Here is a 17,664-nt window from a genome sequence, read left to right as displayed (position 1 = left end):
TAACTGAAGTAAATCTCTTTCTTACTGATTGTCACTGGCCCATAATGAATCCTGGTTGGCCCGAGAAGGATCCGCCCATTGGACCCGTCGTTCCTTGGGAATGGGAGATCGCGTTTCCCTCCCTTGAGCATCGAGTCTCGGTGCTACCCAGTTTTAGTTTCTGTTAATGTTCCCGGTGTTGCCTCGTGTTTTGGTGTAGTTAGCATATTTGCCCCAGAACGCCGAGTTCTTGCCTATTTCGTTGCCACAGTTTTCAGGTTGGATTTCCTGAAAGTCTGTTCTACTATCAAATATTGCTTTCTGCACAACCCCCCTTGTCGGACGTCTGCACCTTGGGTCCTTTAACCTTCAACCCAACTCCAACTGTTTCTGCTTTCTTACCAAGGCCCCTGATCTGCTGAACTCGAAAGTCTCGAAAGATTTTTTTGTAGCGGCCTTTTCAGTAGGTTGAATACATGTACGTCTCCTCGTTCCACCTAATTGAACTAATGACCCATTGATTGCACGAGTGTCTGATATATTCAAGTGACCTGAAACCTTGAATCTGTGAGCACCACTGGAAACTGGCGCTGAACTGTCTGCCATGGATTTTTCTCATACTTCTTGTGCACCACAGCATGTTTACACAATGCAATGCAAAAGCTGCAAAGAAAGATATATTGATTTAAGCTGCGTGGTAAGTTTTTTTGGAGGCTATGAGCGAGTCTTCTTTTAAACAAGAGGCATTCTGTTGATGCTCCATCTATTTGTTGTGAGGAAGGTTCTTTACTGGGGAGATTTCAATGACTACAAAATGAGACATTTTCACCCTTTTACATTTTATATCATAACACACACCAAATAAATTCCCATGTGAAACAGGAGATAAATTTGAATAAATGTCCCAGTACTTTATCTTCCAGTCTTAATTTTTACTTACAATCAATCTTAGGTATCTTGTTGTTCTTTAGTTTCTGAAAAATGTTCAAATCAATTTTTAAATTCGAGACCACACTGGAAATAATTACTGGACCAGAGCCGTTTACACTGTTCACCACCTGCAGTGGCCCACATGTGGGGAAAAGCACATTATATCAAGGTGATTTGACCGAAGTGAATAAAGTGTGAACAGGACGAAATGTAAGAAAGGCCATTCCTAATTGCTGGTGGCATTTTCTGACCCTAATTTATAATTTCACATTCATATTATGAAGTCTCAAGTGAATTCACGCCCTGAGTCCCTATTAGTTTCTGACCCCGGAATGTACACTGTCACCTACACTGTGGGCGCCGATGACACGACACAAAGGGAACCTGCTTTCCCTCCGCAGCCCGTCCTCCTCCGTCCATATAACTGGCTGTGTGACCTCTCGCCACCTTCCTGTGGTATATTAACACCGGCTCTCAAAGCACTCCTGGACTCTGGGCCAAGACCACAGGTGAGGCAGCTTCTAAAATAATGTGTGATTCCTGCGGCGCCAAGGGTCTCTACCGCCGGTTCGATCTGCGCTCTAATGAGGGGATCCTGCCGGGTACTGGGGGTGTGAGGCAGGCTATCATTAACCCTGGGACGAGGCCATTAAGACCAGAGAGATCTAACAGCTGCCAGAGCAAAGGAGGTGTGGGAGAGGAGGGACAATAGCATTAATTAAATCAGAAGAATATGGGTCTCAATGCCTCGTGAAAAGGTGAAGAATGAGAGATCGTGGGGATGTGAAGAGAAGAAATTATGAGAGGTGCAGAAATAGTAATGAGCAGACAGCCTCGTATATTCTCACAGATTTTTTTGGGTCATCTCTTTTCAAGATTTCTGTTACCTGCACTAATATGCCTGCCATGATCAAGACTAAACTGGGGTTTATCTCCTCAGCTCTTAAGGTAAATAATGTGACGCTGTTTCTGAGTCATCCCAGTGGAGAAATTCATATTCCACCCGACCCCCCCGGCAGGGAGGCTGGATCGCAGAATGATCTACTGTAAAGACCAGAACAACTGCAACACCTTCACGACTCTGCAGAACTTACTGTAACGACGTTAGACCTAAAGAAAACATTTTTCTAAAGAGACGAGCAAACATGCTTGACGACAAAATTATTGTTTCATGGCGAACTGTGCAGATCTTACAAACCCATTTGACTGCGAGGGGCTGGCAGATTTCAGTCTTTGTGAAATGACTGGTTGTTTTCTCCACCAGCCCAATTACATAGATGTTCTCTCCATAGATGAATGTATAGATACAAGGTTGTGTTATGTGCCCATGCAGCTCATTCACAATCTGGCACAGTGGGAATGCCAGAGACGCAATCTTTTCTCCTGTAAAGAAAAAACACATCCTTCACGCATTTGTGTGCGAAACTGGCAGATGAGCTTTACAAACATCGTAACCATTATGGTAATGAATGCAACAGTAACCATCTGACAAACCCTTTTCTAGTCCAACACAAATGGAGCCCACTGTGACGTGCATGTACTATTATTTGTTATCATACTTTCTTCTGATTCTTATTATTTCCAGACATTGCTTCCCATTCTTTATCTCAAAGCTGGCAGCTGCCACAGAAATGTGGGGTGAAGACATCAAATACAGCTTCTTCTATTTTTTTCTTTTTTTCTTTAATCCACGAACATGTGCAGCCCCATGTCCTGTACCTCGACGCAAGACCTTTGGAAGACTGTGTTGATATTTCGAAAATAAAATTAACTGTGGCCATATTTGCTATTGATTAAACCATTAGAATCCATGGGTAGGATCCATATTTCATCACAATTGACCGTGCGCTTGTAGAATCAGGTTCTCTCGCCCTGTTTCTTGTGATAGATTGAGATCCTGATCTAATTAACATCTGGGTCGAAAGGCATCTCATCATTCCTCCTCCTCTTCCGGTTGCTTTAACGCGACCACTGGCTTCCTCAAAGAGCCACTGGAAATCCAGTTGGCATCCCAAGTGTAGCATGAACGAAAGGCCATGCTGACATTAGTCTCTGAGTATTCGTCATGTCGGCCCTCGCACTGAAATTGTCACCCAAATATCTGCTCCAATAAATCTGACTTGGCCTCTGACCAGCGGCCACAGAGAGAAAGAGAGGAGGAGGAGGAGGAGGAGGAGAGAAGAGGGAGCATGCAGATGAGAGGAAGACGACGGAAAGAAGAGATGGGCCTGATGAAGATCAGAAGGACTGTTTTCTTTTAAAATGCAGTCATGCGGTTTCATTGAATTCCTCGGGTAATGAGATTCTGCTCACCCGGGTTCAGACAGGACGGGGTGCAGGATGACCTGCGGTGCTCTGCTGGGAGGAGCCTCCGGAGCAACATCTGCAAACAGTCACAAAATATCGATGAATTAGGATTTAAATCCTCAACATTGTTTGTATTGCTGTCAGTGGTTTTAAAAAAAGAAGTGGAAGGTATCCTCTGTAAGTGGGACAGATTTATCTCAGGCTGGATTTATAGTTCGGCATTAAATGTTTATGGTGTGGTTAAAGAATAGTAACTCCCTACGGCTGCTGCAGAGATACAGAGTCAGAGTGGTCAGCTTGAGCTGCTTTTGTTTTCACACATAAGCTTCTGATACCAGTGGAGACTTTTCATTCAGTTCCCATATAAAGTATACAGCTGAATGTGTGTAATGTCCCCAACATTCAAAAGGAAAAATAAGGCATCATGTTTTAATGGTTGAAGACACTAATTCAAGTTTACTGATTATCACAATACAGCATTTTTCTAAATGGTAAACACTGGTTAAATTTTTGCTATTGCTATTATGTATCAATATAATAGCAATAGTAAAATAGTACAGATAGTACAAATAATACAAAAGTATTATAGTAGTATAATAGGAGAATACTACAATCGTTTAGGTATTATAGTATAATAATAATGTCTGGTCCCTTCATGATAGAAGAAGCTTTGAGATAGAAAGTGTCGTCTTCTTCTTTTCAGTAAACAGTGAGACATCTGTACTGTGAACCCTCGGTTCACCGCTTTCATCAGGCTCTGACGTTATGAAAGAAATGACTTAAGTCTGGTGACTGCACAGAACTAACTCTCTGTTTAATAATGTGAAGGTAAACCTCAGGTACTGTGAAGGTAAACCACCGATGGAAAACGTAATTAAAGCAAGATACAGACGGCAGCAGGATAAACACTGAACAATAAATAAAACCCAAGCTGTTGAGTCGGGATTCCCTTAAACCAGCTTTAACAACTTCTACAAACTTCCAGGATTGTGTTGTCTGAAACATTGATTTTGGAGATGCTGATGAAGACGTCTAATACCTAATTAACAACAGTTCAACAGTTGAAAGTCGATCATGAAGCTTAAACCTCTCTGATTTACTTGATATTAAAATACCTCTTGGTGCGATCAAATCAACAACTTATTATTTTTGTTGGCTCGTCAGCAGCAAAGGGAAGTCGCACATTCCCGATAACTGTCAGTAAGGTTTTTAGAAAAACCTTTTAGAAAAAGTGTCATTTAAAGGTAATTTGTTTCCATCAAAGGACCTACTGCACCATCATATAATGGAAAAAAGAGAAAGTTGGCTTTTCCTTATACTCTCAGGATGCTCCTCTGTTCAACATGTAAGATGGAGCAGGGTCAGCCGTTGTTCTGTATTCACCTCTGAAAGACATCGGAGGATTCCTCGCCACGCTTGCCGCCTGCGTTGGCACATTCTGACAATTTCTACCACAAAGTGGGAGCCACAGAAATCGTTCCCTTTGTGGCACGCTGCATTAGTCGCTGGCACCATCGCCTCACAGCAAGGAGGACCTGTTTCTGTTTTTTCTCTGTGGGGCCTGATTGGATGTGTGCATGGATTTACTCCAAAGACCAGCGAGCCAGGAGGATTTCAGGCTCTGAATGATCCAGTGGTGTGAATCTGAGCCGGTCGTCCACTGTGTAACTATGTCTGTGATCCCTGTGACAACCTGTACAGCTTATTCTGGCTTTCTAACAAAAAGCTTGGATATGCTGGAGTCCCTTGTGGCACAGAAAGCAAACACTTGGTCAAATCACACTGGAATCGCCCCCTGGAGCTGTATGGATTTTTATTAATTTACTTTTTCCAAACCAAATTTACAGTCAATTTTATTTGACGAGAAAGTGACATTAGTTCCACTTAAGAGCGTAATGGCTTTAGATTGATGGGAGCAACAGTAAGTGGTAATGATTGACTGTGTTGTTATGCGGCTTATAAAAGGCAGCTGATTACATATAAGTGGAAGAAAGTATAACAGCACCGGTGGCTGCATTAGTCAGAACCAGGGAACCACCGTGTGCACGGATTCCCAAAAAAACCCGTCTGCGCACATCTCGACAACACTTCACCTCGCACCCCCCCAGGTCGTCTGAGCCGTAATAACCTGCCAAACGAGCGGAGGCTGGGTGGCACCAGTGTGGACAAAGGCAAAGGCTTTGACAAGTCATTAGGAGCCCGGATGAGGAGAGCAATGAGTGGGTGTAGGGGCCAAGAGTCTTAAAGATGAGACGAGATGAGGAGATGAAAATCACCATCCACATCAAAAGAACCCTTCCTCCCTCCTCCTCCTCCTCACTCATCCTGGGCTAGCAGCAGTGCATCATGGGTAGGGGTAATGATCAGTTACGAGGGACGTACCTGGAAAGATGAACTGTTGTTTGTATTTGAAGTAACTGGAGGCTGCGGAAAAAAGAGACAAATCAGATCCTAAGACCCAGTTCTACTGCACAGCACAAATTAGAAATCTCAGAAATCCTGTTTATTCACATGTAGGTTGCACATATACAGTTCTACATAAAGTTGCTAAAGGTTTTTTAGCCTTGGTAGCTGTATGGCTCAAAGAACAGCAAAGCCAGTGCAAAACAACATCTGGATCGTCATTATATGAAATGGCCCAAACTCAATCCACCTATTTCCTCTCGTGCCACCATTGGGTCGACTGTTGTATAACAATAAAAGCCCGAAATATAACATTGCTTTGGATTTGGGACGTTATCTATGTTGTGTTGTTTTGTTCAATAGTTTTTTGGGCTAAATTTGTAATAAGTCACAATGAATTAGTTATAATTAGTTGCTCTTTAGACTGCAACACTGGAAACAAACAATTATCAGTGAGTCACTTCTAAAACCGAAGAAAACGTCGCACAATCAAAGGTCAAATTTGTTTATATTAATGCTCTCGTAAAAATGTGAGTCATGAAGGGTTAATTACATCCTCGGTGACAAACACGACGATAAAGACGGACCAAACGAAAAAGTCAAAATACGTCACAAAAGTCAAAGATTGGTTTGTTCTGATGTTTGTCCAAGTGTTCATGTTTGTGATAAGTTTTAATTAGTTATTTGATGTTAAAAATTAGGTAAAAGATCATGATTGACAACTGAGACTGACTCGTGATTGGTCGCATCGGTGCAGACTCTCAATACAAACGAGGTCAGTGGCACAAGATGGCTGCGCCCGCATCCAAGATATTTGGGCTTCATTTTTTGTACAGTGGGAGGAAGTGGAGGAGTACGCTGTCCGTCTTTATCTACAGTCATTGGTCAGAACTTTCTCATACCTGTCAAGTTGAACTGTTTCTGTTGCCGCGCCGACTGCGGGGAGGGGTGTAGGGGCGAGGGGGGCGTGGCACTGCTGGGCAGGGGCGGAGCTGGAGAGGACGGGGTGGAGGAGGTGGTGGATGAGGGATTGCTGCTGGAGTCCGGCTGGTACGGGACTGGGATGTGATCCTGACAAGACACAGGAAACAGAGGGTCAACGAAAAAGCCTTACTTAAAATTTCAATATTCTGGATATTGAAAGTTTTAAGCTGAAACTCTTCTTCATTGTTCTCTGCATCTCAGTGAATTATACCACGTATCTAAATTGATTTTCTACCTTCCAGGCAGCACTTGGTTACATTCATTTCAAATTGAAACTCTCCTGACAGAGGTAATTCATCACAATGTGCAATATGCTGCCTTTACTTTCCTGACAAAGATGTGTTATCACTGTTTAAGTGTCTCCAAACTATCCTGAGTGGTGCATTCAAAGAAGCTCCAACATGAGGGGAAATACGTTTGGCTAATTGAATTAGGAAAAACTACTTTAAATTCATATCCTCCTCACATTTGTGCATATTCCAACTGTTCAATTAAAGCGATCGCATCTCACCAAGAAGGCTAATCTATCAGGGTTTTGCTGGAAGAATATTAAATAGTCCTTTGCGCTGTCTATGTCACCTCCACCTCCACCAGGGGTCCAATCCAGTTTCTCAATAATCCTGCTCCAGGATCTGTTCAGGTTTCAAACTGAAGACGTAACGTCTCTGTTACCAAACTACAACATCATCCACTGTCTAGACTCTGAGATTTCATTTCATTTCTAATAATGGCTTAATTTAATGGTTTCATAACAGGTTCTACTCAACCGAAGTCTGCTTGAGTGCCACTTTTTTCAGTAACAACTCCTAAATTATCACTTTTTTTCAATACGTCTCTCCAGATTGAGCCGACTCTGCTGAAAAGCATTACATTAATTACAGTCGGAAAATGTAATCCGACAGACTGAAAGTAAGCAGAACCTGGTGGGAAAAAAAACAACTTGTACTGTGAAACCTCCGATGACAGAGCGTTCTTGAATGCAACAACAGATTTAACTGCAACGTGATGATAATGTAACTGACAGAACATAAAAGACGGAAGAAACTTTTCAGTGTGATGGATTACGTTCCTCGAGCAAGTTTCTACGTCTGCGCTGGTTGTGACGGGAACTCAGCGGCTTCCTGGAAGGAGGGAAATCAATCTAAAGATTCAGGCTACGCTTTGAAAAAGAAAATCTTTAAAAAAAATGCAAAGTATATACAATTTATAATGAATGAAGTAAAATCTGTGTACAACCAACTCCACAATTTAACGTTATAATAACAGCTGATAGCGATAGTATTACTATCTTTTACTGGTCAATGTGTGACTCCGAATGAAACCAGTCAAAGACAATTCTATGTATCTTCCGTGTATTAACAAGGGTTGGCGACAGAATTGTCTTCTACTAAAATATGTCTCTATTCAACAATAACATTGGTTATTGGACATACATTGCACACAAGGGAAAGTTTTAGTGTCACTGGAACTTCCAAGATTTCGATGCCCTCTAAAGATTTGCACAAATGCCCGAAGAAAACCTTTAGTGTCGTGCAAAGTTATTTATTATTCCGACCTTCCCATGGGAACAAATACAAACCCATATCTAAACTATCAAACTCAGCATTTCCACCGTCTGTAATCATATAGACTGAAACTATAAACAAGGAAGACAAAGGATGTGAATGTTGTGCATTTGAAGTGGTCTCACATTACAGGTTCACTTTCTTTCCATCATAGCATTAACAGCAGTTGTCAGATGTGCCGGCAGCAACACAATAAAGAAATCCATCTGTGTAAACATCAACACAGCTGAAGATTTTTATATATTTTCAATGATCTACCGGGAGAATGTCCTCCTGTAAAGAATGACCCCATAAGGTGTCTGTACGAGGAGGTTGGACGACGGGTTAGACGGAATTTCAAACGGCTAATTTCCCATTTCCAAAAAAACACAATTCGTTTTGTTTCTGACATCGGTGACTTTTCCAGAAGCTCAACCATTTCCACCTTGATGGTTTTGAACCGAGTTAACGAGCCTGAAACTGTAAACAAAGGATCTGCTTACCAGAAGATTTCCGCAACTGACATCTTTACTTCAAAGGCAGTGGTGTGTTTGTATTGGTCTCACATTACAGGTTCACTTTCTTTCCTAACTCGCAGGATTTCCATCGTCTTGAGTATTGACAGCAAACTTGTTTATTTCCTCTCAACAGGAGCAGCAGTTGTTAGATGAAAACATTGTGTGAGAAAAAAAAAATCCATCCGTGTAAACATCAACATTGCTGAAGATATTTCCGTATGGTTTCACGATCCCCTGGGAGTGACTGGATGACTCACAACCATTTTCCAGGGCTCCCAAAACGGAAAGGAATGTGATATGTAGGACAGGTTGTTACACACACTTCATTTCCTTCCACTTACCTTGTTGATTCTGTTGGTTTTGGGGAGCGTCTGACTGATGTGCAGGTCCGTGTACCTGAGCGGGTTGTTGATGTCACATGGCACTGATTCTGTCCGTACCAGACGAGCTACTTCGGAACAGAACCACAGGGGAACAATTAAAACACACAAGACAATACTCACCTAATAGCTTTAGTAAAATGGAACGAAACTTATTATCAGGGTCTGCTTCTAACGTGAAAAATGAACAAAATGCCCTTTCTTGAACACCTTCAATTTGTTATCGCATACAGACACTGCTAAAATAATTCCTTAAAGCAAACTGTCTTTTAGAAATTGTCACTCTTGCTTACTAACGTAGGATAGAAGAAGTTTAATCAGTGTTCTTTACCTTGAGTCGTTCCTTGGGGATCTTATTAGGGAGAAAGGACAAAAGAATCTCAATTCTGATAGCAGATAATGGATTTTTTTTCTTCAGCGCATGACGTAATCACATTTGTCAAACCTAAGTGGCTTCATTAATCAGCAGATATAACTTTTTATCTGCTACAACCAGCAGAAGTTTTCACTCTTTTAAAATTGGGAAATAACAGGAAAAAAGTATCTTCAGCAGCTCTCGGGACTCAAATGTATTAAAATATATGAATAATCATGAGGACAGAAAGCCGCCGGGGTTCAAAATCAGGAAATCTAGTTGTGTTCCTGATTAAAACATCCACAAACAAACCAGAACAAGTTATTTAAACAGTAATCAGTTAGGCTGCTCATAATATTCAGTTAAAAAGTCACTACTACACTTCTTTAGTGGTCAACAGCAAACTACTGTTGTACATGTAAACAGGTCAACTTTGGAATAACTGGGAGATCAGCATGCATTCAAATCAATGGAAACACAATTTACTTTCGCTTTCAAACCATTCCATCCAAGACGGTACTAAACATTGAACTGTTGAAGTACTGTATGTGGTATTACTGCAATGTATACTATTTTTGTCTTTCTCAAGAAAATTGAAAAAACTACATGGCTTTCAGAAGAATCTTAACATTTTACCATTTAAGGAATATGGGAAAGCTTTGAGTGGAAGGTTACATGAAGAAAAATACCTTTGAGAGATTCTCGTCCGCCTCGCTGTATGATCAGTAAATGGCAAGGTGGGGCTTCTTTGGTGCATTTGTTGTGGCACTTCAGCCTGATTGCAAAGAAAAACACAGGAAATGGATTCAGTGTTTGTCTAGTTGCAGATCTACGCAGGAATTACTGCACCAGTTTGCACCAAATGTCTGATGGAGAGATGAGGCAGAGACCAGGTAGGAACCCATTCAATTTGGGTTAGGGATAGAAATATAGAAATTTTAAAAAATGTTGAAACCGACAAAAGATGCCAATTAGTACTTTACTCAAGTGGGATGAGAACTAAATGGTTCATGAATGTTTCGCCTTGAAAAACTAATAACAACTACAGATCTCCTTAAATACTTGTAAGAAGGCACGAATAACTAAAGACTTAAAAAAAGGCTTAATAACTTACTTGCAGTTTTTACATTTCAGTCCAAACAACATTCCCTTTCCACACACTATGCATGTCTGGGACATCCAATACTTTGTGGAAAACCTGCAGGCAGAAGAAGAACGAGTGAGATAAGGAAATTTTTTTAAAAGTCAGAACATGGCTTTCAGCTTGTTGCACATCTGTGGGACACATAGCTGTGGATTAAAGGAACACTTGCTTCTGCAGAAGGCCTCGCATTCCCAGCGTAACCTTTCTGTGAGGATGACAGACGCCTGAAGACGCTGCCTCAGAGAAAGTATTCACCCGCCCAATCTCCCCACACCTGCTGATTTGATTTGGACCCACTTCATTTTCATTTCTCCAGCAACCCTGTGCAAATGAACATCTCTGACGGTCGCTTAGCAGCGCAGCACTGAGGCCGCGGGGTTTACATCGCTGCAACAATCAGTCGTAGTTAGAGGAGCTCAGAGGCCTCCACCAATCTCACACAGTCCCACACAGTCACTTGTCAATCTAACAAATCCACAACGGGCTTTGCAGCAACAGCAATTCCCTGCACATACACGCCGAGCGGTTAAAGTGCATATGCAACCATTGGCTGTATTTACTGATGCTGCGGCTGCGTGCCAGCAGTGCGGCTGGCTGCTAATGGCAGATGACTAATGCAGTTTGACAGATTTCAAATCTCTTTATTAGGCTCCTCCTTCAGCTCAATTGACGGCCGCAGCTCCACCCGACCCCTGATGGAGTTCTTTGTGGATTCCGCTGTCAAATACGAACAGTGACGTGACATCAAGGGCAGATTCTGCATCAGGAAATGCAGGGAAAACGGTCTGACAGCCACAGAGGTGCAACGTGCGCCAGCTACACAAATGCACTTCTCCTAAGAGGCAAACAATGCGATCAAGGGCACACGTTTGAAATATGCAAATTGGAGCGTCAGGGAGACGGTTAGATAGAATAATGACGTTTCTCTTAAAATCAGCACTAATCTTCAAATAAAAGCTCTATAAATTACATTTGTGCTCAGTTTGGCTGCGTGTGATGAGGCTCAGAGCTTCTCCCTGCACCTCCGTGACTCTCAGCTGCACAACACCCACGTTCTGGAGGCTGTTGAGATCCCACAACTACCGGGCTATTGTTTTACTTTTTAGATCAGTAGCATTTAGAGTCAAGCAGGGTGAGAGAGGACGAGAGAGACAGACAAAGACAGAAAGGGAGATGAGTTATGCAAGAGGCTCTTTTTTAATTGCACGGGAACTCTATCACATATGTATGAGTGTATGCACATAAAAAACACACACCTACACACTTTGCTTGAGGCCTACCTGTGTTTTATTGAGTTTCCCAGATCTCTTCGGGGAATCTGTGGGGACCAGCGAGGCACTGAGAGAGTGTCTGGAGAGGAGGAAACAGGACAGAGTCAAGGATGTGCTGTTTTTCATTTATGTATTTTCTATAAATGGTCAAACTGCATCAACGTCTTTCAGAACTGAACTGCATTATTTAGCACATATGTGATTTCAGAGAGTGAACTGAAGATGCAGCATTAAAACTGGCATTTTCCTGTCAGACTCAGTCGGTCAGTCATGACTCACAGTCACTGTACACGGGATGTTGTTGTTCAAGATAAATAGGTTGTTTAGGGTTAGGAAAACAAATCATGCTTCAGGTTAAATGATAATAACGCTTCCTGTCTGACGCACGATACACATATTCATATGTATATAAACAATGACTGACATGTATTTAAAGGAAGTGCAGTATAATGACAACTCAGCCTCCAGCGCATCTACATCAGGCAACAACACAGACTATACAGCAAACATGAAATGAAAGGCAGATCTGTCCAGTGACACAATGTTAAAATCCACGAATTGTTTGCATGTATACACACATATATGTTATGTGTGACCAGGGGTGGAGGACCTTTAGCCTCTGGGACGTATATGACGCATGAGACAATTTGACCTGTCCCACAAGACAATACAAAATAAAAGGCAACTATAGGCAAATATAATAAAAATAACACAAAGCAGTAAGATTTCCTTCAGGGTGGTTCCTTCTGTTTGCCTGCAGGTCACAGGGAAGGAAACACATGAAGCTGTTGCATGTCATCGCTGACAGGCATCATGTAAAAGACAAAACCAGTGAACCTAATTCATGAGGATACAGTCAGTGATGAAAAAGGCAAATCTCAAGCAAGTCAGCTGGAGACACCAGTGGGTGAGTTGCAAGGATAAATGTGCTTGGACAAAGTAAATGCTCTTCGGTGTCTGTGTGCAGCTTTCACCAGGCGAACAGTCTGACGGGAGATGTGCAGGGGAGGTTTGTGGTGAGGGAGCTAAAAAGAAGCTGAAACATTTATCAGAAGGGGAAATTTTTGAGTTTGACGACTCTGCAAGAAGCTAATACACCTAAATAAGCTGCTGAGTTTGCAAAACTCCTTCAGGTATTCGGTTGAAAGGTTTCAGGACACGAAAAGTAAACAAAAGGAACTGAAAATACCTGTTAAGTGGTTTAATGTGGAACCAGCTGATGTGCCTGACGATGAAATCATTGAGCTATGAGACAACAACGATCTCCCTCTGCTAAATTTCTAGAACGGTCTGTGAGCTGTGATTCAAAACTCTTAAAAAAAGACCTCCAAACGTCTGTTCATGACTGACTGACCCAGAAACCACCTGATAGGAGCATCATCATCACTACCATCTGACATCAGAAGGAAAAGGAGAAGCAGTTTCAGATATCGCGTTACGGGTCAGAGTGACTCGACTGCAAGTATTCAGTAAATGAATATGGCCCCCAAAGGATGTCATGACAATTTATATGAGCCCTTGATAGGAACCCCCCCCCCCCCCCCGTTCGTTGAATGACGAGGCTACTTTTGCGCTACCGGTATTCCATTGTGAGCAACACTAGCTTTAAAATGTTTTCACAACAAAAGCATTTCGCTCATCCCATTAGTGCTCACATCTGCCACCTCGGCGAACTCGGTGAGCATGGCAGCCTACGCAGCATCGCTGGATGTGATGAACTAGCATTGAGAAGATAGTGAATTGTTATGATACGCTGTTTGACAATAATGGTGGAAAATGCTGACAAAATCATACGTCGTTCTGGAAAGTGCTTCATACAAACATATTTTTGCTTTTAGTGTTTCGTGTCAGTTTCTGCCCGAAACCCACATCGCCCCATTTCTGTTCTGTTCTGTTGCACAGTTTAGAAATGAAGGAGAACACTCAAGCAAAACAAAACATAAAACCAGTAAACGTATGGGGTATCAACATCATTTTCACCATAAGGTCACCACACTGACACGTTGTGAAATGTTGCTTAATACTCCACAGATTCAGGGTTGCACTGCTATGAGGTTTTAAGTTTGAAGAGCAGTATTATCGACAGTTTTGTCTTTTTTATTCCATGCTTTTATTCTTCCTTGTCAAAAACCCACATTACCCACAAGGCAATTTGACCACAGGTAGTTTAATTTACACCTTTTCTTTTTTCAAACTAGCACCCATAGCAAATAATCTAGTGACTTTTTGGACAAATGAGTGAAATGCATGTGCGTCTATAGTTAAAGGATAAACTAGAAACAAACTTTCTTGCCAGCTCCTGCTTTGAATGGAGAGTTTGTTTTCAGAAAACTGCCCAGTCAACAAATAAGCAGCTTTGAATTGATTAAAAAAATAAAAAAATGAAGAGAAAAGGAAATGATACAAATACGAGAGAAGTTGGAGCTGAAAAGTCTCGAATCATGTGTTATAATTCTATGCAGTTATTCATGAGTTTTGTGTTACTTTTAAGCTGAATATGAATTCCTGCACTATAAGAGCTGGGAAAGTGAGTGAGCCTGTGAGTGAAGGGGGATGAAAAATAAATGAGGGAATTGTGAGGATAAAGTAAACAACCAAATCATCGCAAGAAATTCTCTCCTAAATGCATCGAACTCCGGAGGCTTCACTTCAATTAGGCTGAGAGAAGAAAAGATATCCAGGCCGGTTTCAGTCGCAGAGAAAACAATATTGCCAAAAGAATAACTTCGTCAATTTTCATATTTATGGACGCTTTATGAATTCTCTATTTCAAAGAAAATGACAAAGACTTTAAGATTCATTGTTTAGATGCAGATGCTCCTCTTTGAGCAGCAGATGAAAGATGGAAATGTTTTTAAGAGTCTGGTGGTAGAAATATTGACTGATTGGTTGATTTTAACCTGGGGCGGGTCAACAGGAAATGGCAATGATGATTCTTCCTCACTGCCACATTCTGATGATAATTCTCACTGGCCTACACAAGCTGTCATGCTTTCACTAAACGCCAATGCGACCAAATATCTCTACTGAAGGTGCATCTTCACCCCCCCGCAGGTGTGATGCTGCTCTGAACGGATCTACAGCAGTTTTGGCAGCTTTAAATTAAACGTATCCAAATAAACAGGGCAACAGATGCAATGAGGTAATAAAGTGGCCAATCAGCCTTGGAGGAGGCAATTCAATCCCTCATAGACTTTCATGACTCCATCTTTTAAACAATGATTCATATAGACGCTCTCAGTTCTAACAGCAGATAAAGATAAAGACAGCTTTGCATGACTCAAGTTCTTCCTCTGGTTGAAGGCCTCGCTCGCTCTTATTGGATGATTTCGAGGCAGCTAGTAATCGTCAGTCATTGTCAGCTCTAATCTCATGGCCCTGGTGCCGCACAGCGTTTCCTGGTTCCTGAAACCCCCTTCCTCCTCCTCCAGTCTCTCCAGAGGCTTGGTGTCTTCTCCCTGCACTCCGATGCATTGCTCAATTACACTCAATCAACCTGATAACTCAATAAAGAGGGGGAACTGACATCATCTGCTTCTTGTCGGCCTTGTTGGCGACTGGCAGATGATTGGAGTTGTCAGCGGCGTGGTCAGGACTGTTCATCATCGTGTGTGTGTGTGTGTGTGTGTGTGTGTGTGTGTGTGTGTGTGTGTGTGTGTGCGCTGTTGACGTCGCTGTCTGTCTTCAATGACAACAGATGATTCTGACGTCTTCTCTTTCATGACAATAATTGCTCAGAGAACGGTGCGTATTAATCAGAACAAACCTCAGACGTGCTGCAGATTTAGTATTTGTGAGCATGTTTTTCGTGACAGGGTCTTGAATTTGTGCCTTTGCTGTAAAGAGGATCCTTCGGGGGTCAGGTCAGGAGTTGTTTAGTCAAATAATGTCTAAGATTTTGATTCCAACTGCACTTCTGTTACTATGGTATCTACAGTTAAGACTAAAATCTTAACTATTCTAACTTTAAAGTGTTTGGATCATGTTGGAATGGAGTTTTAAATAATAGTCCTCTCCTAACCAGGTGAAAACAAATCAACATCTACACCAACATGAAGGTCAAACTCATGACCAAGAGAAAAACATCACGATTCCATGCTTTGCAAATGTCCCTCATTGGAAACAGTGTCATGTTTATGTTTGTATAATTCAGTTTTGGCCTTGTGATGCCAAAACACATTGTTTTCCCAGGTGTGATGGCCTAACAAAACACAAGGTAATCATTTTATTTTGATGATGCCATGATATTCCATGGCACGGGGGAGTGGGAGAGTTTTAATGCACACGCACAACTAACTTCCCATGACAAAGCAGAAATAAAAAGTCATAGAAAAAAACTGCATTCCAGAGGTTCTACCACCATTTCATTAACCGACGAACAGAAACCAAACTGAGTGTGTATGCTCACAAACACACACACACACACACACACACACACACACACACACACACACACACACACACACACACACACACACACACACAGACACACACACACACTTCATGTGCAAAGTATCTTATTTTGTGTTGGTTTGTTGTTTTTGCATCAAGTGTCTATGCGACTGGAAGTTCATCACGTGTGTGTGTGTGTGTGTGTGTGTGTGTGTGTGTGTGTGTGTGTGTGTGTGTGTGTGAGAGACAGATGAGTCCGCGGGAGCTGAGAAACCCCAAGGCGCCAGACAACAGTGTCCTACTCCATCTTCTCTGATTGGCTTCAGCTTAATTAAGCCTGGGCCTTGCTTCACCCTCCTCCACCGGCCGGTCACATGACACTCAGCAGACCAGGAGGTTAAGCGTGTGCATGTTGTTGTGCACACATGTGTGTTTTTGTGTTGGTTTATAGGAGAAATGCATCCGCTGTCTGTGCGCAGGTTAAACATAGGGGGCATGTGTGAAGCGATAAGATAGACAACTCAAGTCTTGGAGCCTATTTAGAGCTGAATGCAGTTCATTTGAAGTTAGACTGAGATGCCTCTGCCAGTGAGTGACAGAGAACTAAACACTGCTATTCCCCATGGACGAGGAATTTGTAGTCAACACAAAATGCAAACAACATAAGCACAGTCACTATCAGGGCTGCACAATTAATCCTGATCTCAATCCACAGTTATATGCAATGTCATTTCTAATTGACAACGATTCTGCAGAATTTGAATTATGATGGTGTTAACACACAGTAGAAGAAAACCAAAGGTGAAATCAAGCCAGTGAGAGAAATGTTTTTGCCAGTTGGAACTCCCTTTAAAAAACAACAACAATCTCAGCTGAAAGGTTTGAGGATCAACATCAAAACCTTGTAAAATACCGTTTATTTACCATTAACACAAACAGAAACGTCACCACAAAGTACAACCACACAAAGCTGTGGAGGCGAAGGAAACGTATAAACAAGTATATAAACTAATACACATTCCATGAACAAAAAAAAAGAGCAGGAAGAAGAAAAATCTAATATCAAACCTGCCTATTTCATTTAAAAACATAACGTAAATACAGATTGTGATCTCAATTCTAAGCAACAAAATCTAGAATCAAATTTTATCCAGAATCGTGTCTCCCAGGATATTATGTCATCTCACCCTCATATACACTCATTATTTTCAGAATCATCAAGGTCCTGCAGAAGTTTGTTGCAGTTTGGATGAAGCCTTTAACCAAAGATTGCTTTTATGCAATCAACTACCAATGTGTCATCGAGACGTAATCAATAGCTTGAGACTAGGAAAACAAATCAATAGACGACATAAGAACTTGGTTTGAATATGAAACCGAAGCCTGTTTCACAAAATGAAAGCCTGACATATACGTAGTGTGGACTGGGCTGAGCAGCAGTAAAGTGAAAAAGGGAC

General features: G+C 41.7%; 1 protein-coding gene across 3 annotated transcripts in view; it reads right to left on the bottom strand.

Moving 5' to 3' along the window:
• ksr2 (kinase suppressor of ras 2) overlaps nucleotides 1–17,664 on the bottom strand; it is a 91,381-nt gene that overhangs the window by 21,532 nt on the left and 52,185 nt on the right. For 2 of the 3 annotated variants that reach the window (XM_034596372.1, XM_034596370.1), the window contains exons 7-14: nucleotides 11,825–11,894; nucleotides 10,515–10,598; nucleotides 10,090–10,175; nucleotides 9,377–9,397; nucleotides 9,007–9,116; nucleotides 6,522–6,690; nucleotides 5,599–5,640; nucleotides 3,223–3,292 (exon numbers count right to left, since the gene is read on the bottom strand). In XM_034596372.1, coding sequence (XP_034452263.1) covers nucleotides 3,223–3,292; nucleotides 5,599–5,640; nucleotides 6,522–6,690; nucleotides 9,007–9,116; nucleotides 9,377–9,397; nucleotides 10,090–10,175; nucleotides 10,515–10,598; nucleotides 11,825–11,894 — 652 coding nt within the window. The remainder of the gene's footprint in view (nucleotides 1–3,222; nucleotides 3,293–5,598; nucleotides 5,641–6,521; nucleotides 6,691–9,006; nucleotides 9,117–9,376; nucleotides 9,398–10,089; nucleotides 10,176–10,514; nucleotides 10,599–11,824; nucleotides 11,895–17,664) is intronic. The other variant, XM_034596371.1, reaches the window with a different exon arrangement.

This window comes from Hippoglossus hippoglossus, chromosome 9 (assembly GCF_009819705.1).
Source record: "Hippoglossus hippoglossus isolate fHipHip1 chromosome 9, fHipHip1.pri, whole genome shotgun sequence".
In the NCBI taxonomy this organism is placed as follows: domain Eukaryota; kingdom Metazoa; phylum Chordata; class Actinopteri; order Pleuronectiformes; family Pleuronectidae; genus Hippoglossus; species Hippoglossus hippoglossus.
The sequence above is the reverse complement of the archived record's forward strand: the minus strand, read 5'-3'. Positions and strand labels throughout refer to the sequence as shown.